General features: G+C 44.1%; 1 protein-coding gene across 1 annotated transcript in view; it reads left to right on the top strand.

Annotated features, from left to right (window-relative positions):
• GALNTL6 (polypeptide N-acetylgalactosaminyltransferase like 6) overlaps positions 1 to 3,388 on the top strand; it is a gene marked incomplete at both ends in the record, with an annotated part of 1,125,661 nt that extends 1,122,273 nt beyond the window's left edge. The window contains one exon of the mRNA XM_082841967.1: positions 3,221 to 3,388. Coding sequence (XP_082698093.1) covers positions 3,221 to 3,388 — 168 coding nt within the window. The remainder of the gene's footprint in view (positions 1 to 3,220) is intronic.
• Between the last annotated feature and the right edge of the window lie 24,023 nt (positions 3,389 to 27,411).

The raw sequence follows: 27,411 nt of genomic DNA, 5'->3' as shown, positions 1-27,411 counted from the left end.
CTGGGTAACCATAAGTTTGTTTTCTACATCTGTAACTCTATTTCTGTTTTGTAAATAAGTTCATTTGTACCCTTTTTTTAGATTCCACATATAAGCGATATCATATGATGTCTTTCTCTGTCTGACTTACTTAGTATGACAATCTCTAGGTCCATCCATGTTGCTGCAAATGGCATTATTTTGTCCTTTTTTTTTTTTTTTTTTTGCGGTATGCGGGCCTCTCACTATTGTGGCCTCTCCCGTTGCTGAGCACAGGCTCCGGACGCGCAGGCTCAGTGGCCATGGCTCACGGGCCCAGCCGCTCCGCGGCATGTGGGATCCTCCTGGACCGGGATATGAACCCGCATCCCCTGCATCAGCAGGCGGACTCTCAACCACTGCGCCACCAGGGAAGCCCTGTTTTGTCTTTTTTATGGCTGAGTAATATTCCACTGTAGACACACTACTATATATAAAATAGATAACTAATAAGAACCTACTTGTATTGCACAGAGAACTCTACTCAACACTCTATAATGGCCCATATGGGAAAAGAATCTAAAAAAGAGTGGATACATGTATAACTGAATCACTTTGCTGGACACCTGAAACTAACACAACATTGTAAATCAACTAGACTCCAAGAAAAATGTTTTAAAAAGGGCTGGTGTAGGACAAGAGGCCACATTTACCAATGACGATGCGCCAGCCAGGAGAAGCATCAGTAATGACGTTTAGCGATCCAGAAGCTGAGCTGTGGAGAAATATAATGATGGCAATGTACGTAGCTCCCAAGGTCAGAGTGGAAAACGCATGTTTTGGGGACACTAAAGGTGCTTCCAGAAGGTTCCCCTTCAGGACCTGCTGGACACGCCAAAGACACGGAAGCTCAGTCCACAACCAGAGAGCAATCATCTGTTAGTCCCCAGAATATGGTTGATAGTGTCTGTTGGATGCCCTGTCATTCGTCACCAGTGAACTTTGGGAAAAAATGTTCATTCAATTTTATGGCTGGGAGAGGCTTCAGAGATGGATGTTATCCACCCCCTCGTTTTACTGATGAAGCTTCTCAGACGCAGGTAGATATGGGGGATTCTACTTTTCAACGTTTATGAGAACATGACGTATAGTTACAGAAACATACTCCGGAGGGTTCAGGGTCGTGCTGAACCTGTTCATCCCACCCGACTGTCCCCACGAGCATACCTGGATCTGCCAGAGCGTGTATTCCAGCTGGAGATTTGGAAAAGTATGATCACCTTATGGCTTGGAAAATAACATTCGGAAAAATTAAATGTTCAGAAAATCTGGTTTGGCTTTTGCATCTGCGCTGAGGCGCACACACTGAGAAGGGAAGAGAATTAAAACACGTTCTACTCCTTTTTTCCTCATTTTTTAGTTTTTACGGACATACGTGTTTGGGGAGAGAAACTGCGAGTCTATGGGGGGAGTCCCCGCTTGAGCTACTGACAAAAGTGACAATAGGAAGAAATCTAGATAGTTAAGAAGGAAAAGAAGTACATGGATGTGGAGCAGAGTGAATTTTAGAATTTAGCAGGTCACATAGAATTATCACGAATGTAACAGCTTAAGGATGCTCTTTGAAAAGCTGATGGAAGTATATTAGGCCTGTGTAGCTAAATTGGTAGAAAGTGGGGCAGGAGACGGAGTGGGAGGGATGCTGGGGAGGAGGGGGGTGGGAGGGCCAAGGAGCTGCTGCCTAGGGAGGCGCGGGGGCGTCTGTGGGCTGGGATCTGTGACCTCAGCATTACCATCAGCCCCAGGAGGGAAGTGGCGGGTGAGCTCAGCGCACAGCCTCCTTCTCCAGAATCTGCTGCCTCGCCCGTGAAAGGAGAGCTCCTGCCAGCTGCCCTGGGGTCCAACGGCAGCCAGGGAAGCGGGGGATGAGGAAAATGGGCAGGAGAAGTCAGCAGCCCTCTCGTGTGTACGGAAAGTGAAATCCACAATAAACTTGGGAGACTTGGAAGAGAGCAGAGGAGAGGAGGGAGCCTAGGTATTATATGTAGCTCTGTGTTTACACTGAAAGTGGAAACATGCAAACGAGGCTTGGGGCCGCCTTCCTCCTTCCTTATTCTTCCTTCCTTCACAGGCACCCAACTATGCAAACATCCGGGTCCGAAAGCAGGTTAAATATTGGTTAGCAACCAGTGTAACCCAGAGATGCTGACGTGGGATGCCTAAAAGCTGAGTCTAACGCTCCTCAGTTAAAGAAAATAAGCAGATCCTCTAAATGTTTCCCAAGCTAAGTAATAAAACACAACTTGTTCCTAAAATCTCAGCCGTGATCTGGGGATGTTTTTACATGTTATTGGCCCTTTTCTTTTTAATGCATAGACACTAGAAGAGACAAAAGCATTTATTGCTACTTAAGGAAAGATCCCTTTCTCGTAGCACTGGCTTCCTTCTCCCTGCTTGCACAATACAAAGCAGTGTGTATTGACAGAGGCTATTCACATAACGGGCTTGCCCACCACTTAAACTCTGTGCCCTGCTAGCACCTTCATTCACAGAGCCGTTCTCTTTATCACACACTCAGCTAACACTGCCTCCCTCCGCTTTACAAAAGGCAGGGAGAGTTGCATCCCAGGAAGAGCAGCGATGCCGATAAAGGGGTCGGGAAGAGGCAGAAGCTCAGATCTGAGCCTGTGCTTGGAGATTCCGCCTGCGCACTGTGGACCCCCAGTCCCGAGTTCATCCTGGTTCCCGGTCCTCTGGTATTTGCCTTTCCCAGTACAAGGGTAGGGAAGATGATGACTCTTCTGGTCCTCTGGGTGTGTGTGCGAGGCTGCGGCGGTGTCTACTGCGGACTAAATTACCGTTTCTGTATGCATCCCTCTCCCCAGACAGCTAGATTAGTAGCTAGTTGACAAGCAACCTCATGTACTTTTCATCTTCAAAACCCGAGCGTGTAACAAAATGCTTACCACAGAGCAGGCAATGAATGGATTATATTTTTTAAAAGTCCATGAATGAATGAATTCTTTGTTTCTGGCTGAATCTGCTTGGAGGGCCCACGTTGCGCCCACGGTTCCTAGGAAACCACATTCCGTGTGGCAACCCCACCTCCTGTTGTTTGGTTTGGGAGGTGGTCTATTTATTTTCACACTCTGGGTAGATACTGAAGTATCAGCAGGGTTATTTTACTTTCTCTTTATATTTTGGGTTCCAAGCATTCACCATGCATGATATCAGTCTTTTCTTTTCTTTCCGATCCCTGCAGGACAGAACATTATTCCATCCTGTGAGTAACAGCTGCATGGATTGCAACCCAGCAGAGAAGAAGATTTTCATGGCCAGATGTGACCCTCTCTCCGAGACTCAGCAGTGGATTTTTGAACATATTAATATGACTGTTTTAGAAAAATTTAACTACCATGCCAGCTCCTAGAAAGAAAAAAAGGAAGGAAGAAACAGTGATCACCTACAGGTTATAAAAACTAAATTTTAGCCAGTCTCTGGGTCAAAGGAGTCAGGAATAACATTTCCTAGACCCAGGAAGTCTGGTTTAAAGAGATGTAGATGCCACGTCAAAGTAGGTTGTCCCGAAGAACTTCCCGCACCTGAGGAACTTGGAACAGCTGCTTCTGAGAACTTGAGCAGTCCCCTTGCTGGCCAAGGGCAAAGATGATTTAGGTACTTTTGCAAACAACCGCTGAGTTAATGAATCCTAGCATTTCTCAGGTCAAATCCTGCAGTAGTGAGTAGCTATGAATGGATCCTCTTAAGCGGGTGGGTGGGGTGCAGGTGAAGGGCATGACCGCTCCGATGACCTGTCGCAGGTTTAGAACGGGCCATTCTGCGACTCGAATGGTGAAACGTGCTGCAGATGATTCTAGAGTGCTCATACCATTCTGTGTTCTTGTTTTATTTTGCAATGAGGGTGTGCTATCTAAGACTTCAATTACATCATGAAATGGACTTGGAGTGTCTCCATGCCTTCATTGACGTCTGCCATTCTCCTTTCACAGCGGAGGTAACTTAACTGGTCCTAAAAGTTCGCGCTCCATAAATTAGCCGAAGTTCTAATTCAGTGCCCTTGTATGAATCCAGCTGAAAAGCAAACACGAAAAACCATGCTACCAAGTTACTCCAAAGAGAAAGGTTTCACAGAAGCAGCAAAACCATGTAAGGTTTAAGGAGAGGAATTTCCCTAGGAAATCTATTTTTACTTTTCTATTATTTTTAGAATTTTAAAAGTCTGATGTTTGTCCAGTCATAGTTTTATTAAGGAAGGACATGGAGTGAGGTTGATGTCATTTGTTTAGGAGATTCTTAAATCCAAATAAATCTACACTCCAAGTGATGTGAAAATGGCTTAGTACATTTCAGTTATACTTGATCAGTGCCGGGGACATAGAACTGGTTGGGTTTTGCTCTCGGCTGGGGTTTTTTGTTTATTTGTTTTATATCGTAGGTATGAAGGATGCTTTAGTTTTCCTTGGAAGCACTTTGAAGGAATTTCCATTAATAAAGTGCTTCTGACCCCATTTTCTATTAATGGGACAAGATTTCAGGGATGATTAAAAAACTAAATGGAACATTTAATCCTTAAAAGAACTTTTTTTTTTTTTTTTACTTTTCAATAACAATGGGGGTGGGGGAGGCATATACAGGGATGAGTATACAGGAATATACAGGAATGGATATATAGAGGAAAGAATGATGTTTGTTTTATATATATATTTCTCAAGTCTTTTTCAGGTAGAACAAAGTTTTTATTTTGCTTTTGTTGTTTTCTTTCAACTCGCTTTTCATATTAATAAAAAATATATATATTGTCTTGGATATAAAAACATTGAATTTTAGAACTGGGAAGACACTTAGAATCCAATCCCTTTGTTTTTACAGATGAATAGCGAAAGCCCAGAGGAGAGTGGTCCTAATTCCTGGCAGGGCGGATGGGTCTTCCAACGCCTGGTGCCCAGTGCTTTTCTTCCTGTGTTGCCTCTTCTGTTATCCAGGAAGGTTCTGGTTTCTACTCTGATTTAACTAGAAATGTTTAGTCCCTAGATGAGAATAACATGCCTGCCTGGGGCTGCCCACAAGAGAAGCATTCACGTTCAGAAGCTTTAACATGTGAAACCTCTTCGCGTAAATGTTCATGATTTTGTTCTCTCCTTCAAATCTAATCAAAACGTCCAGTTAAACTGCCCTGCTAATGGGTGGGGAAGAGTTATTTCGTTATCTTTACTGATTTTTCAAGTATACTTTTGAAAAGCTATTCCATTTAAACTGACAGTCGCAGAGATTTTTGTGTGTGTGTAGGTCAAGCGGTCTCGAGGCTTCCACGATGCGTAGTGGAGAAAATCAATAGTGAGAAATTAACCTGTGTGCTGAACAATTCCAGAGAGTGGGTGAAGATTTATCTCAAGCGTGCAGACAGCAATCTGGTTGTAGAATGAGATGAGCCTATAAAAACCCACATTATGTCACTAAACAGTTGACTGCTGTTGACAGTTCCACCGAAGAGCCAGCCCCAGGTTTTGCACCCCGGAAAGCCCAGATTTGCAGTAGGCGAGGGTGCTCTCATCCTGGGAAAACGCATCCTTTGGGTGTGACAACCAGGATCTGATCTCAGAGGGCCCTGTCTCTTACTTTGGCTAGAAGGATGTAATTTAAAAAATTAAAAATTTTCAAGAGAAGCCTGAAACATGAAAGCCAAAATGAAAACCTCAAACTGCCAAGTAATTGTTAGATGTGTGCAAAGTGGGAACATCCAAACAGAATCAAACAAAGCCTCAGAATCTAGTCCCAGGCAGGAGGGCCTGGCACTGCCATAAGCATGTCCAAGGAGGTTTCCCAGTACCACCAAACGGCGGGACTCCGCTTACTTGAAATACCGCTATGGCCATTCTGAAAAATAGAAGATTGCATATGTTTTTGCATTTATTCGGCAACAGGAATGAACAGTCGTCAGAGAGATTCTCTTTCCTGGAAAGAACACGATTTAGAAATGGAGCATCAGAGTTCTGACCCGCCCTTTTATCAGAATGAGAAGAAAACTAGCAGAAAGTTCATCCGGCCCTGGAAATTGCTACTTCTCCAGAATAAGAAATGGTTTTGCCAGAAGTTAGAAAATAGTTAATTTTTCAAATCCTTTCTGTGCATTTACTGAGAAAAGGCTGTGCTGGAAAACAGTTGTGAACTAACTGTGGGATTTATATGTGCTCCAAGGTTGGATTAATACCATGGCAATAACAATGACTGGCTTCTAGGTCTACTGCTATTTAGTTTAAAATATTAACACGATCACATGACTGTTTTGAAATGTATTCATGATAACAGAGGCCTCAGTGTATAATGCCAGTTCCAGGATTATTTTGTGAATTGGTAACATAGAGCGTTATACAACAGACGTGTAACACGTAACGAAAATGGATGTACAGTCAATGAAAGAGAGCGTTAGGCCCATTCTGTTCACATTCTAGCAAAACACTGGACACGGTGTCCTTTAGGGGCAATTATATGTTTTTTTAAAAAGCAGCCAGGGGACTTCCCTGGTGGCACAGTGATTAAGACTCTGCGCTCCCAATGCAAGGGGCCCGGGTTCAATCCCTGGTCAGGGAACTAGATCCCACATGCATGCCACAACTAAGAGTTTGCATGCCACAGCTAAGGAACCCATGAGCTGCAACTAAGACCCGGCACAACCAAATAAATAAATTTTAAAAAGCAGCCAGAAAATAAAGGGCATATAAATATCTCTTTTGTGCTTCTTGCCCTCACATGAAAAACTTCGATTTCAATTCCTTCATAACTCCAATAACTTCATTATCTCCACAATGAAGGAGCAAAAAGGAATCTCTTATTGGAAAGACTGGCATATAAACTTTACGTCAGACACATCAAAAGAGCCAAGGACACTCGGATGACAAAGCCGACTGTCCAGTGAGAAAAGGCCATGCCCACCTCTGGGTGACATCACACATCTGAGGACCAGAACAGCATTGATGGGAAGGCTGGGACATTCCTTCTGCTTTTGACTTCCCATCTGAAGTGCTACAGACTCTTTCCCAGGAGTGGACAGTGCCCCAGCCTCCAAATGCTGCCAGGTCACCTTATGCAGAAGTTAGAGTCTTTCTAATAGTATGAGGTTCTTGTGAACATTGATTTATCCCTGGGACCCCTTTAGGAATATCTCCTGAGGCCTCTTCCCCTGGCAGGGATATAGGGTGGAAGTACACTTTCATAAGCAGCTGCTGGAGATAAAGAAAGAGGGCATTTTATATAAATCCTGGGAGACAACACCTCAAAGGGAAAATATTTCTCAGTGATACCCTGAGATTCTGGGAGTAAATGCAAACGGCAAGAGGTAGTCTGTATCTCTAGACACGGGTGCCCATCACCCCCTGCGTTCACTCCATCACCAGGTGCTGCCCTGGCCATCCTAACTCTCACACGACACCACCAGCTGTAATTACTCTCCACGTGTGCCACCGTGGCAGGAACACTGAAGAGTGACAAGTGGCCAGTCCTCCCATGCCGCCGACCTTGGAAGATTGCTCTTTGATTTATGTCTGGAGCCTTTGTTGGAGGCCCGGGAGCTGTTTGCGACTCTATTTGGTAGACTTGACATTGGCTCGGAGCTTTTATCACACAGTCACTCCTCTCCACGCTTGACACGTCAGGCTGGTGTGTCCGGTACCGCGGCTTCTCAGCAGACGATAGCTCAGGCACGTGTGCGATGCTTCAGAGAAACCTGGGGACATTTCTTCTGTCCCTCCGGCCTGAAGTGGCCCCCTTCAGCTCACCACAAGACAGCCCCCAGGGTCCCTAGAGTCTGCCACACCCCACGTGTGCCCAGGTTAACCTCAGTACAGAAAGGCTGGACATTGCAGAATCTTCCACCCTGACATCACTCACCTTGGGAAAGGTGAGCTTATTAGTTTGTAACTAAGTGACATAGGTCCTGGTTTACCAGGGACAGTCCTGGTTTCTGCCTGTGTAATTATCAACAGCGCCCCCCTTTCACTCTTAAAAGTGTCCTAGTTTGGACAGCAAATTTTATGCTCACTCTATCTATAATCCACCTGCCTGTTTACTTCATAGTTCCCGTACATATGAAGGCCCAGAGTCTACAAGCAATCAGCTCGTCTCACCCCATCCCTTCACACAGGACCAGACGAAAACCAGTTCTATTTGGTGATCGTCTAAAGCATTCACATGGTTCTTTACAAGTTGCTTCATGGAAGCTTTTTCATTAAGAGTTCTTACACCCATCTACATTGTTTTGTTGAATCAAGACGATTCTAGTTTAAATGGTTTTTTTCATGATTTAAAAAACTGATTTGAAATTAACTAAGTCATTTTCTACTTTTCCAAGCTGAAAACAGTAGATGCCCACCAGTAGCCATATTATTAATTCTCAATATTATGGTATGAGATAGAGATCGATAGATGATAGGTAGATAGATAGACAGACAGATAGATTCTATTTGCAATATTGCTTTTGTTTTTAAAGCGATTTTACATTTATCTCCTTCTGCCCTTGTAACCGCCTCTGTGGTAGAGGATTATTACCATCCTTATGAAGAAAGTGCAGGACTTGTGCCCAGGGGGTGTGCCCAGATCAACGTCACACAACAAGTTCACAGCAGAGCTGGGATGAGAACCCAGGCCTGGATGCTGAGGCCTCGGTTTCTTCCAGTCTCTGTGGTGTCCACACCTCACTGTAGGGTCGTTGGTTCATAATCAAACCAAATACGAGAGGGCTTGAACTACTTCACCGGTGGGAACAATCCTTCCTTGGGAGCCTCTGTTTTTAACCCTTAATTATATTCGCTCTTCTTCCCCTAAGCTTGTTAAAGGGAGAACACCAAACTGCATTCAGGATTAGTCCCTCTTAATGAGATTTCCAGGGTACTTGGGAGAAGTGATCTATTAAAGCTATTTGCATAGCTCTGGAGGAGAAATCCTTAAGCAAATACTGTGCACTTTGGGAGTATTAATGGGTTCAGCCCTCGGTGGCGGGGGGCAGCCAAACAAATAAAATAAAAATAGATTGCTGGACCACCTTCCCACCCCCAACCCAAGATTCTGGTTCATTCAATCTGGGGTAGAGCCCAGGAATTTACATTTCTAACAAGTTTCTAGGCAATGAGGATCCTGATGGTCTGGGATCCACCCTTTGGCTTAGATCAACAGTCTCACCATTTTGAAAATACCTTTTGAAGCTAGTTTTATTGCTGTTGAATGTGTTTAGAAACCATGTATTACATTTAAAAGACCTGTCTTAGAAATGATAAAATCCCAACTCATTCAAAATCCGAACTGAGTGTAACTCACTTCACTAAATATTTATTGCCAGAGGAAAGTTTCTCTTTTAAAGCTCTTCATTTTTAAAATTCTTTTAAATTGAGGTATAGTTGATTTACAGTGTTTCAGGTCTACAGCAAAGTGATTCAATTATACATATGTGTGTGTGTGTGTGTGTGTGTGTGTACACACACACAGATTCTTTTCCATTGTAGGTTATTACAAGATATTGAATATAGTTCCCTGTGCTATACAGTGGGTCCTTGCTGTTTATCTATCTTATATAAAGTAGAGAGTATCCGTTAATCCCAAACCCCTAATTTTAAAGCTCTTTAAGTCAAGATCACAGAGCTGAAAGACCAAGAATAGGCAGTATTATGGTATCAACTAGGTCAAGGCCCCTACCATTAAGTGCCTGGCATTAAGCATCGTATTAATAATTCAATTATTATTGTTCCTTCCTCCGTTAATGAGCCTCATGCTACTATAGAATGGTATTGAAAATAAAACAAAGGCATAATATAGTTAAATAATTTACTTAACACTGTTTTTCAGGATATCAGCCCGTCTAACCTAGACCATGGTTTTTCTCAAGTTCTGTCTTGAGAAAAGAAACATTACTTTTTTGGTGGCAAATACCTGGCTGAGCTCTTTTCACAAACATTGTGCAGATGTGACTGAGCTATGGTTCCTCTCATCTTTGAAAAATGCTGCAAGTTTAATTAAAAGTCTTTTAAGTGTAACGGTATCTCACTATGTCCAACTCAGTTGAGTATCTTCCTTAGAAACAGCTGCAGAAAGTAAAGAAAAGCTTAGTATTTCTGCCATGTTGGAAGTGTGGTTATCTTGGATTGTAACCTTCTTTTCATTGAAAATAAATACGAAGATCTTTTTTTTAAAGTTTGTTTCTCCCTTGTCCTCTGTCTTCAAAAATAAAAGTTAACTGAGAATAGGTCTTTTTGTTTTCAGTGTGTTTAAATTCTAACCCCTAGTGGCACACAGAGTAAATCCTCCAAATTACATTTTTTTCCAAGTATTTTTCTAGTTGTGTGTGTGTGTATGTGTGTGTGTGTATGTGTGTGTACCATGGATGCATGAAGGAGAACATATGATGGGCAAAAGAATTTTGCTTTACCGCTGCTTGCTATTCAGATTGTGTCACCCAGCAAATTGCTTGTTATGTGATGTATAATGGGGCCAATCATCCCAGCCACATGTGTTCAGATCTTACAGGGAAAAAAAATGCAGCAGGTGCAAAAGCTCCTTTTAGAGCCAAAACTAGACAGTGCATCTCATCTCAAAACGACACACTTCTGTCATCAGGACTTTTGAATTCTTGGAAAGGAGTAAGAACCCGGGACCCAGGGGTCCCCAACAAGGCTCCCGCACCCTGCAGAGAGGAGGTGGGCTGTGGCACCGGTGAGGATGAGAGAGAGAAAGAGAAACAGCCATGTCTTGCTTTCCTCAAAATAATTCGTTTACTGTCCTGGAGGAAGCAGCGGCGAAGTGCTGGAGCGGCTGAGATGTCAAAGAGACAATCTCACAAAAGAAATGCTGCACTTGAGCAAGCAGTCACCTTTCATCACCGTCTCCCCGACCCACATCCCCCCACCCCCAGCAAGTGGCCAGAGTCAGACCCACACAGACCTGCACCGCCCCGAAAAGCGCCTTCGGCGGGAACACAAGGATTTCTAAAGAATGGGAGCTCAAACAAGGATGAAATAACTATGCTGAGTCCCTGCGATGTTTAAAAGAAAGCCATCTCGAGGCCAGTTCATCCGGATAATAAATGCCCTTGGACGTGGATGGGAGGCTCTTTGATTGGGAGAGGCAGGAAAGCCTGAACCGGAGGAGAGCTAATGACCTTGTTCCGACATCCATCAGACATCAGTCGGCTGCCAGAAAACCGCCCGTGGGGGCGGGGCAGCGGCAGCGAGGTTTAAAACGGCCGGAGAGAAAGGCTGTGGGAAAACGGGCTGCACTCGGGCGCAGCTTCGAAGGAGGCTGATGGACGTCTCCACAGCGGGGCCGGCACGTGCCCTGCAGGAGCTGCCTGAGCCGCCCACCGGGTGCGCAGGGGACCCCAAGGCCCCCTGGGAAATTCCTCTCCTCTCCTGTCTCGTGAATTCTCCCCTATTTCTATCTATCCTGATAAACTTCCTCCAAAATGAAATCAGAACATCAGGTCAGCGTCATTCCTTTGCTGACTCGATGATCAGAGCGTGTTTCTCATCGGGCTCAGGGGACATGTGAGAGCAGCCAAGCCCCAGTCTCCCTGCAGGCCATGTCCTCCGAGGCTCTTCTCTCGGCCTAGGGAAAACTGTTTCAGGCGATGTCAGCAGGCTGGTCTTTTTCTCTGAGGACTGGACACTGTAATTTAATGAAGTAAATGTTTGTTGAGTCCCAACATGAGTGAGGCCTCACGTTAGAACCAAAGGTCCACATAGCTAGGAGAAAAATGTCTGGTGAACGCTCAGAAGGTGATGTTCTGGCCCTGGCTGCAGCCCTAGTCTCCCACTTGAAACTGGGTGAATCTCTACCCTCCCTAAGTCTTCCCTGCAGGAGTGTGGTCGTGATGAAACATGGGAATGAACAGGACTGGTGAACAAAATGTAAATGAGACGTGTTTACATTCAATGGAAGTCCATGCTCTGGCAGCTTACAATTCAGCAACCTGATTCTTGGATAGGGTGACCGGGTAATTCGTCAGACAAACCAGAAAATTTTTGAGAATGAAATGAGGTATTATTAATAATGATGGAGGAGAAACAATCTAAATGTCCATCAACAGATGAATTGATAAAGAAGATGTGGTATATATATATATATATATATATATATATATATACACACACACACACACACACACATACAATGGAATACTTCTCAGCCATAAAAAAGAAAGAAATGATGCCATGTGCAGCAACATGGATGCAACTAGAGATAATCATACTAAGTGAAGTAAGTCAGAAAGAGAAAGGCAACCACCATAGGATATCACTTATATGTGGAATCTAAAATATGACACAAATGAACCTATCTATGAAACACAAACAGACTCACAGACATAGAGAACAGACTTGTGGTTGCCAAGGGCGAGGGGATTGGGGAAGGGATGGAGTGGGAGTTTGGGGTTAGTAGATGCAAACTATTACATATAGAATGGATAAACAACAAGGTCCTACTGTATAGCACAGGGAACTATATTCAATATACCATGATAAACCATAATGGAAAAGAATATTAAAAAAAGAATGTATATATATATATATATGTATGTATAACTGAATCACTTTGCTGTACAGAAGAAATTAATACAACATTGTATACCAACTATACTTCAGTTAAAGAAATTTTTTTATTAAAAAAAATGATGGAGGAAAAGCAGGTAGAAACCAGGCCTGGGGAAACCAAAACATATGGTCAGCCTCTTCTTAAAGACACTAACAAAATAAGACAAAATATTAAGCCTGAACCCACATAGCCAAAAGTTAAGGGTTGTTGGAGAGAAAAACAACAACCTCTACCCTCTTAGTTGAGTTTTAGGGGGGCTGTGAGTTAAACTGATGAAAAACAGATTAGCAAGAAAAAAAAACAGGTATAAACTTATGCACAGGAATTCACAAAGAAATGTAACTCAAAGAGGCAGTTAGAATTTGGGATGTACGCACCTTCTGACTAGGGCAGAGGTCCCCAACCCCTGAGCCGTGGACCAGTATAGGTCCACAGCCTGTTAGGAACTGGGCCGTACAGCAGGAGGTGAGTGGTGGGCGAGCGAGCAAAGCTTCATCTGCCGCTCCCCATCACTCCCCACTGCTCCCCATCGCTCCCCACCACTCCCCGTCGCTCCGCGTCGCTCCCCATCACTCCCCATCCTTCCCCATTGCTCGAGTTACTGCCTGAACCACTCCCCCACCCTGTCTGTGGAAAAACTGTCTTGCATGAAACCGGTCCCTGGTGCCAAAAAGTTGGGAACCACCGGACATGAGGATAGCTGGGGCAGAAGGTCACTTCTAGGAGAACAAATGAGTTATTAGAAGGGGAGGGGGAGAAAGGGGAATTATGAAAAGACAAGTGACTTTTTGGAAATACCAATGGGCCCTTAGGAGAACAGTTGGGAGGTATGACAGTTTCTGTGACCATGTCAGTTTGGGTGCAGTGCCAACTTCTTGTCTCCAAACAGAGAAGATTAGAATTCTTCCTTGGGTGGGGATTTATGAAAATTGAGGTTTTTTGCTCTTTTTTTGGTAGGCTCTGCTTTCAGGCAGATAAAGGAGTCGAGGCACTCAAATGCCTGAGGTCAAAATAATTCCTATGCCAAAAGTGGCATATTTGGGGGGTGGTATATCATCATGACCCCCTTCAGTGTTCACAGAGTGGATTTGGGTTTGAGTACTTAGATTTTCTCATTGGAAAGTTCTTTGGCATCATGTAGGTTATGTGGTTTTATTATTTTTTTTTTTTTGGCTGCATTGGGTCTTCGTTGCTGCACGCGGGCTTTCTCTAGTTGTGGCGAGCGGGGGATACTCTTCATTGCAGCGCGCGGGCTTCTTACTGCTGTGGCTTCTCTTGTTGCGGAGCACTGGCTCTAGGTGCATGGGCTTCAGTAGTTGTGGCACGTGGGCTCAGTAGTTGTGGCACACGGGCTTAGTCGCTCCGCGGCATGTGGGAATCTTCTTGGACCAGGGCTGGAACCCGTGTCCCCTGCATTGGCAGGTGGATTCTTAACCACTGCGCCACCAGGGGAGCCCTTATTTTGCTATTTTTAAGTTTGGGAATGAAGCTTTTTCCAAACTAAAATTGTTTATAGGCTATTATAACTAGATTAAAATATCTAGGCTATTCACCACTTGAAATGGCCCTGATGTCTTCATTCATCAAATCAGGGTATCGAAATAACATCATAATAACCAATTTAATTTAGAAAATATAAGTAAAAACTTACAATGAGGGTGCTTTATAAAGGAAATATAGTCTTCTCCTCTGTTGTGATATGTAATCGTATATACTTAATTTAAAAGGGAAATAGAACTTATAAGTTTATTGAATTATTAACTACCTCCCACAATATTAAAAATTGCTATTTTGTAGTTTGCTTTATGTAGATTTGCCAATAGAATTGCGTTTTACTTGATGAATGAGGATTTTGGAAGGAGGCTGCTGTCAGGCAACTTAGCAGTAAAACAAAATAGTGAAGAAGACATTAGGTTTTTATTGCTAATTTACTTCCTTGGTTTCTCATTGCACAGGGGTAATTCTCTCATCAAAGCGAGGCAATAAGACGTGATGGACCTTCCCAATAAATGTGCCTCATCTTCAGAATGTGGGCGGTGCCGTGTTTGTTCAATTTTAGTGCATCTTGAGACAAATGAAATTGGGGGAACTTCCATGAAATGAAGCTATTTTCTGCAGGGTCTGTTCCTCACAAGCTATATTGCAGCTGCAGCAAAAATGAGGAGAAAATAAGCCATCTGGTTTAGAACCAAATCAACCAACCAAAAGAATACAAACAAAAAGCAAATAACAAACAGAAGGCTCCCAAATGCTCCTCCACCAATACACCTGCGAAGACAGAAATCGGTTTATCTAAACTATGTATATACTAGATGCTTACAATTGTGTTGAACAGATGGATGGATGGATGGCAGGAATAATGTCATCCATCCTTCCCTGTACTCCTCTCAGTATGTAGCATATCTCAACCCCGAAAACGGGGAGCAGAAAGAAAGAGAGAGACTGAGAGAGGGAGAAAAGCAATATCAATGGAAGCCCACACTCTAAAGCATAAGAAATATACCTTCACTGGGTATTTAGATTGATGTGGTGAGTTGTTTTATAATTGCTGCTCCAAGGAGAAAAAAAAATGAGGCACAGACAAAATACATGCCATGAGGCAGTGGACAGGGAAAAAGTCTCAAAGGGCACAGGTCCCTGACTAGAGGGAACCTCTCATGACTCTGATCTGCTCTCACCGCCCCCTACCCCTGTGGAATTCCCCACTGGAAGAGCACAGATCGGAGAACGACCATCCTCCCTCTCCCAGCTCATGCTGACATTTTTACCCCTTTCTAAATGTATACAGTAAAGATATTCACTAGGCATTGTCAGTAGTTAGAGAAAGGGATCTGAGAAAAAGAAAAAAGAAAAGGATCCAATACGAGCTGAGATGTACACAAATTATATACGGAATTTCTATTTATTGGTGGAAATGGCGAATATAGGTATGTTATATAGAGTCCCTTGGGGGAGATATTTGTTCCAATGGCCTGGACCTCAGTAAAGCTAAGGCAGAAGGGTCCCACTGTGTGACAGCTCTGAGCTTCTTCACTGTTAACGGAAGAGCACTGACCCTCTCCAAGTGAGCCCTGGGGCACCAGAGCTCGGGGAGCCCAAGGAACAGCGGAAGCCACGTAAGTGTGTTTACCCAATAAATTCACGTTTATCCATCTGTAAGTAGGAATCTGTGATTTGAAAGCTTTCCCAGGTAGTGACAGCGATTTCTGAAACTAATTAAGCAAGAAGAAGTGCGTGAAACTGAGAAAGGACGCAAGTTTAAGGGAAACATTGGGCCATGGCACAATCAGAAGAGGCTTCCGAAGTAGCTGAGGAAGGTTTACTGACTGTTCTTGACCTACAGACTTCACTTCATTTTGCTTATGTTGCTTAACCGCAGAAAGGGAAAATAATCAAAAGCAATGGATGTGGGCATTACTTTCCTGATAGTGACTGCTGTGATCTGATGGGAATTAATATTCTTAAATTTCTCCAAAACACATTGCATTTGACCAACTGTGCTGCTTCTTCTAAATCATCAGAAGTGGAGCAAGGCTTACCATACACGTAGCAAAGCTGTTTTAGTTGTTGTTTCTGATTGCTAAGGTCACCAACTCTAATTTTATTGAAGTTAAACTTGGCTGTTAATTAGCTGTATAACCATGGGTAAATGACCCAATACCTGTAATCTAGAGTATTCATTCCTAAATTGTGCTGGATTCTAAAGTCCCTTATAAATGGATGTTGGAAGGAGGAGATGGTGAATAACATCCTCTAAACTGAGAAGGAACTTTAAGACTGAAAACTGAAGCAGGCAACGCCATAAAGCGCAATTGTGAGGTTCATCGTGGGTAACTTACATACAGGCAGTATCGGGCGGGTGACCATCCAGAGACATTCATAGCTGTGCCTCCGAAAGGGGTACATGGGAATTTAAAGGGGCCAAAGCTACAAACAGAATCTGACTGCTAGGGAGAAGCACGTCCACAGGGATGGGCACCAGAGGTTCCCGCACACACACTTGGGGTGGGGGTCGGGGGGTCTTACGACCATTAATCATCTGTGTCAGCAAAAGGCATTCTTCCGGGGCTTCCCTGGGCGTCCAGTGCTAAAGAATCCCCCTTCCAGTGCGGGAGACACGGGTTCAATCCCTGGTCAGGGAATTAAGATCCCACAGGCCACAGGGCAACTAAGCCCGCGCACCACAACTAGAGAGAAGATCCCGAGTGTCGCACCTAAGACCCGACACAGCCAAAAATCAATAAATAAAATATATTTTTAAAAAAGGCATTCTTCCAGTTTTCATATCCCATGAAGGCAAGGGTAAAGGTTGACAGGGAACCTATCTGACTTGGGCGCACTCCTTGTGAGTTAGGCTAAAGCTCAGTCATGCAGAAAGGGGAGGGGGTAGGACTGGGGGCCTGAGATGGAGCTGACACAATGGAGTCAGTGTGGTTCAGCCACACGGTGGAAAATTCTGTGATTTTAGAGTAAGAAGAAAACAAGAAAGGGATCCAGGTTACACTATACGAACTTAACCTGGAGAACATGGAACGTATTTTCCCTGGCTCGGAGGGTTGGAATAAGAGTAATCATCATCAGTGTCAGACTGAACAAAATAACTGTATCCACACAGCACTCCAAAATGACGTAAGGATTGATACACATACACTAATATGTATAAAATAGATAACTAACAAGAACCTGATGTATAAAAAATAAATAAATAAAATTAAATTTTAAAAAATAATAATAATTTTTTTTTTTTTTGCGGTACGCGGGCCTCTCACCGTTGTGGCCTCCCCCGTTGCGGAGCACAGGCTCCAGACACGCAGGCTCAGCGGCCATGGCTCACGGGCCCAGCTGCTCCGCGGCATGTGGGATCTTCCCGGACCAGGGCACGAACCCGCGTCCCCTGCGTCGGCAGGCGGACTCTCAACCACTGCGCCACCAGGAAAGCCCAAAAAATAATAACTTTTTAAAAATGAGATAAGGGACCGTAGGACACTCAGAGATGCTAAGCGACTGGCAGTGTATTAATTCTATCAGCTACTGAGTCACTCATTCATCAAACATTTATTGAGTGCTGAATGGCAGACACTAAACATACAAGTTCTCAAAAACCTATAATAGCGCTTCATGGAAAAGCTTTCTCCTATGGAGCTGTTCCCATAACTGAATTCACAAGGAGGCTAGTCAAAGAGTCTGTAAACCTGGCCAGCAGGCTGAAAACCTGCTTATCGGATTACAACACCCCAGCCAGAGCTCATGTTTAAAGGAAAACCATTCTTAACAGTCATCTCACTCTCCTTTACTATTGTTTTTTAATAGATGACTGGAGATTTCTCAAAGGATAGGGTAAAAAGAAAAGGTAAGAAGATATGGAGTGCTTTTGAAGTCTTTAAATTTTCTAAAATAAAAATGCCCTGTTATTTTCAATATAAGGAAGGAAACTAGGAATGACACATCCTTAGTAGTGCAAAAAAGGAGAGCCTTCATTTTCCTAAATATTCCCCTCTGGCCCAACCAGCTAATAGAAGAAGTCCTGCCAGGGAGCAGGGGAAAGACAGCAGTTCTCAACTCCTTATTGGGTCTACCTGTGTACCTTGATCAGTTGTAAGGTGGCTCACAATTAATTTAGTAATAACACGTAAAGCTCCAAAGATTCCAAACTTTTTATTGAGTTAAAGGAATCTGCATTTTTTTCCTAAAAGAACGTCCATCCCACTCACTTGTGCTCCGATATGCTTTCTCAGTAGCACGAGAAAGGGGTAGAGTTCGTTAGTCCTGAGAATTGAGGGTAACCTGGGCTCTGAGCACAAAGACTCGAGCAGATGCCTTGGGTTGGGGGTTCCTCCTGAATTCATCACCAGACGTTCCCTCTTTTACCTCCTAGGATCTGTGGTCTCCCATGGTAGAGGAGAGGGGATGATAAGTACTTTCCCTCCCCAGGAAAGTTTTGAGAAAACAGTGCACAGCCTATGGAAAATACAAGGCCGTTTACTCTGCCCCAGTGTGATCGTAAAAAGCAAACCAGTGAAGAACAAAATTTCATCTACTCGGGCAAACACTTCTGATAAAGCCAGATTCAAACTCTTATGTATCCAATGTTAACAAACTAGGTGGCATTCCCTCTGCCAACACTAAGCAGGCTTCCATTTTTCAAACACCGGTTTCAAATTTCTCTTAAAGGAGTCAGAGAAAAAGCACATCAAACAGCTCACTGATATTTTCCAACCTGGCAGGAAGTGTTCCAGCTGCACCAGTCGTTGGAAAGGGAACACTATGACCTCAATGGCCAGTTTTTACCCATCTAATAAGTAAATAGCCTAGGCCCAATATTTACAGGCAGTTACACCGTGCCGCACTTGATAAATACTCCTGTGTGGCTGCCTTAAAGCAAAACAAAGGACGCTGCTGGATGACAAGGCAGCTGCAACAATTAACATTCGATCCCAGAGGAGAATGTAGTTTCCGGATCACAGAAGCAACCCCTGGCACGAGAGATACCTGTTACAGAAGAGTGATGATTACTAAAAGAGCAAGAAACCACTGCAGGTATATTTAACGCATCCTGCAATCATTTGTGAGATAAGTAACACTGCCTAGAGTTGAGCCCAGTAAGATAACTGAAAACTACAATTCCACTTTATCATTTGAGATTCACAGCCTAAGGGAAAGAGCTGCACAAACTACAAGCCTCACCTGAATTTTATATCAAAGCCATGCGATTAAACTTTCCACTGTCAGAAGCAAACTTGGTACAAAAGGGATTTTGCAAGAGGATATTGGTCCAAGCAACAGTGGAATGTGGGGGGTTAGACCTTGGATCTGTTAAAAAGCTCAGAGCTGCTTTTTGCAACCATTTGTAAAATCCTTTCCAGAAGCAGGAAAAATCTATATGATAATCATACAGCTTCCAATGGGCTAGAATTGAAGAAGAGAGCACAAATCTGACTCAGAGGGCAGAGGGACTGACATGTGAAAAGAAATGATTAAAGGATTCTAAGACGCCCAGCTCTGCTGGAGTAGCAACTAAGAGGAAATGTGATTGCCATTGGAAAGTGTCCACAGAGTGTAAACAAGAGAGTCATTACTGAGCTGAATAGGGGGAATGAGTTGGGGTGAAATTAAGGACAGAGAAATGTAAACTTAATGTCTCTGATGAGAAAAGCTGCGAGATAGTGAAACATCCCCCCCCAGGGGTAACCGTCCTCTCAAAGGTCAGGCAATGAGGAGAACCAAATGAGCACTTCTCCAGTCCTTTGGATCAGAAAGCCCTTCGTAAAAGAGCAGGATTTGGGACTTCCCTGGTGGTGCAGTGGTTAAGACTCCACGCTCCCAATGCAGAGGGCCCGGGTTCAATCCCTGGTCCAGGAACTAGATCCCACACGCATGCCGCAACTAAGGGTTTGCATGTCACAACTAAGGAGCCCTCGAGCCGCAACTAAGGAGCCAGTGAGTCACAACGAAGACCCAAAGCAACCAAATAAATAAATATTAAAAAAAAAAAGAGCAGTATTCTATTTTGGGGAGAAAATAATTGTCTAAGATTCCTCTCAGAGAAGGAAAAGCATACTGTGGGAATTAAAGCAGGGAGCCAGTTTTAGAGGAAGTCGGGTAGAGGCAGAATGAAGAAGAGAGACACAGGTGACCAGCAAGCACAGAAGAAGTAAAAACACCACCCTGGGTAGACGCTTCAAAAAGACAATGGAGGACCTGCCACCAACACAAGCTCTCACAGAGGTTCTACATTGACAGGCTGGCAGGGCATCTTCTCTAGTTAATCGTCACGGCTCCATCATTCCTTGAAGAAGCCTCAACACTTGGAGCCAATCTACTATGTGAAATGTCTGCGTCCTTAAGCTGAGAAGTAATTCTCTAAAAACTATAGTAAGTGAGTCTTTGGAATATTTCCTGTTTTGAACTAAGAGTAGTGGCTCACAATACAATCTTGGCATCCAGCAGATTGGGGTTCAAATTTCAGCTCTGCTATTCATCCTCTGACCATTGGCCAATGAAGACAACTTTTCCATGACCCAAACTCTCAGCTGAAGATGGGGTAATCATACAGACCTCAGGCAGCCGGTGTTCTTGAATGGCAAGAATTATGCTGGAAAACTTAACAGGAATTTATTGGAAAGACATTACAGAGCTCAGAGAATCAGCCACAGAAGGGTTCTACAAGCACAAGTCTCCACCTGCTTCTGGCTCACGCCCCCTGGGGTTCGGAGCACTCAGTCAAGCTCAGAACACCTCTTCCTCTTTCAAGGAGCCACAGGGAACCCTCGCGAGGCCACCCGCGTTGGCTCAGTTGTGAAATGGGTTTTAGAAGCTGGTAAGGACGGAAGAGGATATGTATTTGAAGCACTTAGTCCAGAGTTTGACCTGGAGGAAATACCCTAAAACCCAAGTCATCGTTGTTGCCAAAGCACATTTTCAGGTAAGAACCAATATGTTTGGTCAAGCAAGTGAAATCAAATACAGGTTTTTCTTGAGTCTAGGTACTTAATAAATAAGAGTATTCAATAAATACATTAATGGGTACATGCTTAGCATTGAAGTTATGCATTTTAAACTCAATTAAGACACACACACACACACACATACACACACACATACACACTTTAATGAATCACCTGGGAAAATAATTCAGATCTATGATATCAAATAAGATGAGAAAATTCTAAGCATTTCCGTAAACAAATACTTTCTACAAAGATTCTTTTTGTAGAAAAATTCACTAGTCCAGTAGGTCACCAGGCTCCTGTATTTTCTGACAGATCACTACACTTAAGGCAACTGTACACATTCGGCAGATCTGAACTGTGACATCGAGCGAGGAAGCTGTGAACGAGGTCCCGGGGCGACTCCTTGCCGAGTCAGTCCAGAGGTCTGGTCTCTGGCTGTGTCATCAGGCTGCTACATCTCTAGATCTTTGCCACCAAATCCTCTCTTTTCAACCAGTAACAGAATTACCCGGGGAGAAATGAGCACAGCAGACATCTGCAGAAACTCAGAAACCCAAAGGTGAGAGACTACTGGTTACACCTCCTCCTCCACGATTTATTCTAGACCGAGTTTCTGAGCGTCGCTTACAGCAAAAGTGTGACTTAATCACAATTTCCCCTCCAACGATCCGCTTTTAAAATAATTGAATGTTTAATTAATTCTCCAGAGGAATCTAAAATCTGCAGTTTCTGAACTGATTAAAGAGTGAAAATGTTGCAGCTTTTCTATAGCTCTGAATTCAAACAAAGTGCCCCAAAACGCTGACGGTTAGACAGTCTAAAGGATACTTGAATTTAGAGTTGAATGTTGATTATATCTAGGGGACCACGGACGAAGACTTCCGGACGGACTCCATCCTGTTTTCCACAAGTAAGCTGTGCCCGGATTTCAAAGAAAGGGGACTAATCATAATCTTTTTGCAAAGACATGTCATTATGCATTTGAAAATGGTAGTTTGCAGTGAAATTTTAAAAAGCTACACGGGGATATTTTTAATGGGTCTTTGCTGAACTTCACCTGATAAATTAAAAATTCTACAGCAGACACAGAAAAACGGTATCCTGGCTCTCACCTAGCTGCAACTGAGCAATCTGACAAACAATTTACGAGACCAATACCTCGGCTGAAATAGTAGGCAGCTCCAGGCTGATTATTTATCAAACCGGAGCGACAAGAATTAGGGCATTTCGGGACAATCTTGAGAACATTTCACATGTCACAAGGTAACACACTAGCCTCTATTCAGGTACAGATTCTGCTTGTTACAAGAAGTTACAAAACAACCTATACTTGGAGGAATCCTAATGATGGTGGGAATGGTAACATGAGGAGAAAGTGGGGAGAAGGATTATGAGGGGGCGAGATAAAGGGATTAGTTTTCTTTTCACACACCTTAATCAAAACGGGAGCGGGCAAGGAGAGTCAGATTGCGCCCAGGTCAGCAGCAGCAACAAATAGGTCACGGATGAGGTTACAATGCACCTTCAACATCTAGGTGTCCAAACACCCACAGTAATTTAGATACAATGTCATCTCTCTACTTAACAACAAAATATCTTCCTAAAAATTAGCATTTTTCACACAAATGTTTGAATACGTAGATTCTACTTGGAAATATTGGACTGATTGTTCTAAAAGTAGAATAATGACAGACCACAGTCTTTCACTGTACAGAGAACATCCCAGATTCGCTCATACTCCAAACTTGCCCATCCCACACTGTGACAACCACCAAGAAAGTTTTGTTTTGTTTCAGATTTCTTGGAAGAAAACGAAAACTAGCTCGGCCCCATAGCTGTCTGGATCCTCCTGGTGGATGGGACCGAGGTGGGGAGCCGGTGGTGCCCAGTGGGGCAGTGGGCAGTGGAGCGTTCAGAAGCTGAGGTTCCAGCAGCCAAGCAGGTCGTTGAGGAAATTAATTACCCAGCGCAGAAGAAAGCAACACAAGCAAAAGGAAGAGAGACAGAGTCTCCAAAAGAGGGGGCCCGAGCTGTAAGTGCAAGAATAACAAAAACAGGTGCATCAAGTTCAGGGGCTGAGAGGGAGATTTTGAAAAAGGGAAAGGAACCAGGAATCACAGGCAGAAATAGGTGGAAAGGCAGAGTTTTAAACCCACCAAAGGGAATTTTTCACCATGTAGGTGGGGTGCTGGGAGCTGGATATGTGAAGCAAAGGTGCAACACTGGGCTGGACGATGTACAAGCTCATTCAATAAATTGTCTGTCAGATAAAGTGCACTGGGAGGTATAAGGAAGGGGGTTAATATGTTGCAAAATACCTCCTCGTTTTCTTCCTCCCCAAATGCCGCTTAGGAATTCAGGGTCAGGTTTAAATGTGCACATTTCTTCCCTAAAGCAGACGGAAGGGCAGGATCTTCAGGGTCAGTCTGGAATGCGGCTTGTTCGGAAGTCCTGCTGTCATGCTTAAGGCAGCCCGCTTTTCCAGGGGAGAACAGCTGAGCAGGCATTTGCCATGCAAAGAACAGAGGCGGAACAAGACTCACGGAAGGAACATTAAAAGCACAAAATCAGGCCACGTGACAATAACCGTGGCCGCGGGGAGCACTGGGGAGAAAGTGAGTCGTTGTGAAAACAGGGGATGGAGTCACAAGAAGGAGGGGCGCAGAGCAGCGGGTTTTGCAGACAGTAACCACAGTCACCGCAGCTACTGTGCCTGGGCTGTGTTGCAGACAGACGCTGGAAAGGGCCACATGAAACACATGAAACACACACACACACACACACACACGGACGGACAGACAGACGCAGAGTTCACCCTTCCAACAGACACCACAGAGCGGGAATCAAGGAGAAAAACTTTTCATAACTATGCTTTACAGCCACAAAGAAATGATCTCTATTTTAATGCCATTTTCTCTCTTTGGGAAGCCTTCCCCAAAATTTGAATAAGAAATGTCTAAGTATAAATCAGCTATTATCAAGAAATTATAATAGGATTTTCAGATTATGATTCTGTATTTCTTTTTTTTTAATTTTTATTGGGGTATAGTTGATTTACAGTGTTGTGTTAGTTTCAGGTGTACAGCAAAGTGAATCTGTTTTACATATACCTATATTTACTCTTTTTCAGATTCTTTTCCTATGTAGGCTGATTCTGTATTTCTAAGACCACTAACTGCACAGAAAATAATGAACCAAAGGCTTCTTGTAGTCTTCCATCCATCCACCCAGGTATTCATTCATCCCACCAACGGTTCATCAAGCCGACGCTGTGGGAAGTACACGGGGTGAGGCACACAGACGTGGTCCCTGCACCCCTGGAGCTCAGATTCTGATGGAGCCGTCAGATAACAATCAAATAATCTCACAATTTCACAACTACAAATGGGATACATGCTATGAAGTAAAACCACTGCGTGCTACGGGAGCCTGCAGTGGGGGACTTGACCGCGTCTACAAACTCAGGGAGGGTTTTCTCCAGGAAACCCCAATTTTCCCTGTGAGCCAAAGGATGAGCAAAAAGTATCTTCGGGACCTGCCCATTTAGGCATGATTTTGATTTTTTTTTTTTAAATATAAGGTTGATGGAAGTATCAAGGCCCTGAGAGACAGAGACAGTCAAAAGGGTTTTGCCATCGCTTTTGCCAACTTAAAAAAAAAAAAAAAGCACAATGTGAGAGTTGTGAGTTAAGCTTTATTTGGGGCAAAATGAAGACTATTGCCCAGGAGACAGCATCTCAGAGAGCTCTGAGAAACTGCTCCAGAGAGGTATGGGGGAAGGTCAGCATAGATGTGACTTTGGTGAAGGGGGGTATATCCAATCAAGCACATACTGTGCACATACAAGCACATACTTTTGCAGAAGATTTCTGCTAGTCTCATGGTTTCTGCTGGTCATGAGGACCAGACGTCACCATGAAGGATTTTCATGCTTTTCTAAATATGAGGAGATACAGCAATCGGGCTCATAAAATTGTCTCCTGAAAATATCTAACTATCTGAAGACCTGCTCTGCCAGTTCTTCCCAGAGCACAGAGTGCCTCATGCCTGCTCTCCACCCTGAACTCCTCTCAGGGGGTGTTGAAGGTCAGCAGCTGCAGCGGGTCATGGTTTAATCCTTGTAGAGGTAGATGGCAAGTGCCAGTTTGCAGTTGACACTTTACAGTTTCTCAGACAAAAACGATATGACTCACACTGCTTCCAGCTTTCTATCTGAAGGTGGGATTCTTCCAGTGTCTTTAAGATTCTGGGCATCACTGCAAACACCTGCCCCTCTGTAGGGCTGGCGGGCTATTGTACAGAGGGAGAAATGGCAAAGGCAGTTTGATTCTTTTTACTTCATTCCTTAGGGTTGAAATTGCCAACCCTACTCACAGACTTAGAAAACAAACTAATGGTTACCAAAGGGGAAAGGTGGGGAGGGGGGATAAATTGGGAGTTTGGTATTAACACACACACACTATCCCATAAGTGCGAGCAGAAGACAAAGATACTAAGTCGGAATATTGATGGTGAAGACGTAAGTACGGAAGAGATTATCTAAGGAGCAAATGTGAAGCTGATGGAATGCGGAGGAAGATAGCAGTCGAAGGAGACAAAGAAGACAGAGGGATAAGAGGAAAATCAGAAAAGTGGCCCTTCATGGAGACCAAGGTTTCACGGAGGACAAAATATGTCTGCCAGATTAGTGACATGAAGGTTATATTTCGATGATAAAAAGAGCAGAAGCTACTTTGGCGTGTGTTGATTATGGTGGAACGGGCGGATAAGCGGAGTAAGTGCAGACAATAAGCCTCTCAAGAAGTTGGCTGTAAAGGGAAGGCAAGCACTGCAGATAAAGGTGGAAGTGGGTTAGTTAGGTCCGTAAACAATCTAAATGGATGAGACGTGAACATACCTCAGCGCTGAACAGAGGGATCCATTAAGGAAGGAAACAGTGAAATTATAAAAGAGAGAATGGATGATGGGAAATAGAACCTTCCTGAATCAGCAGATGCAGAGATCCTGACCACATGCAAGGACTGATCTCAGAGAGGAGGAAAGAGGGAAGGAAGTTGAGAACGTTCCCCTGGTGGCTGCCAGCTCCTTGGTAAAGTGAAGGGCAAGGTTACCCCACAGCTGAAGAGAGATGGGGCTGATGGACTGGAAGACTGAGGAGGGGACTAGTTGGAAGAGTCTTGGCAAGGACTGGGAAGCACCTGCGTCAGAGCAGCACGGATGGATTTCCAGGTGATGCTGAAAGTTGGTTGAAGTTTGTCCATTGTGACCTGGTGGTGGTTAAAACATACCCCACTGTAAGGTTTTCTCCGGCAGTTCTTCAGCTACCTGGGCACAGAAATGAAGAAAAGGGACAGCTAGGGTCGACGTTTCCTCTGATGAATATGCCAAAGGCAGAGACATGACTTTGGAATCTTGAGAGAGACACAGGGAAATGATGGCTCGTAGACTCTGCATAAGACGTGGAAGAAAGTAAAGATGAAATAGGCTAATGAGCAGAGAGAAGCCAGAGCCATGAACAGTCGATGCCCACCTGAGTTTGAAATCTGGCCAGAACACGAGGAACCGGAAAGGAAATCTGGAAAGACAGGAGGCGGCAACCAGAGGGCATGTGGCAGGCTTGTGATCCAGGGGTGGGGAAGTGTTGGGTGTTCTCAGCTCCAGGCCGTGGCTCAGGGCGTGGGGGGAGGTGACGTGGAGGAGAAAGCTGTGGAGAAATGAAGTCAAGAAAACGGGGGTCAAGGTGTGGGGGAGGCCATGTGTGTATACGTGATGTGACAACAGGAATCAGGGTGAAGGAGCAACCTTAGACCAACATAAACTCACTAGTGAGTGAGTGAGAGAGACAAAGAGAAGGAAGGGAGGCGAGCAGAGTGAAAGGTGTGTTTTCCTCAACGAAGCCTGATTTTCAACGAGACTGTGGAAGTTGTACAGAAATACCAGTGGAGGACGAGGAGGGAGCCAACCCTGCCTCCAATCCCAGAGGCACAGGGACTAGGAAAAATGGGCAGCCTCCTGCCCAAAAGAGGTGCACCCTCAAGGGAACCCCAAAGTCTTAGCCTCCACCTCTCCGGGCCATCTCCCCTGGTCCTTCCAAGTCTACCGTGTCACTATGCGCTGTTTCAAAGGTTGCATTTTTTGTTTAGCGCAACTCTAAGTTAAAGCGGTTATTCTAGCAACATAATCTCAGAAGCAAATCTGGATAACATTCCACTCTGTTGGAAAAGTCTAGACCTGAGTTTAACTTTTTAACTAAGACCTTCAAGGAAAACTCTCCAGCAGCTCGTGTTCACAACCTCCCCAGTTGGCGTGTTCGGATTTGGTGCTCGGTGTGTCTGTAACAGCATCCTTTCACACTTCCGCATCTCCACACTTATAGGGTCTTAGTCGTGAGTCATAAGGAACACTTCACTGG

Source organism: Leucopleurus acutus (assembly GCF_964270905.1).
Source record: "Leucopleurus acutus genome assembly, chromosome: 7".
Taxonomy (NCBI): domain Eukaryota; kingdom Metazoa; phylum Chordata; class Mammalia; order Artiodactyla; family Delphinidae; genus Leucopleurus; species Leucopleurus acutus.
This window is presented reverse-complemented; position numbering and strand designations above follow the sequence as displayed.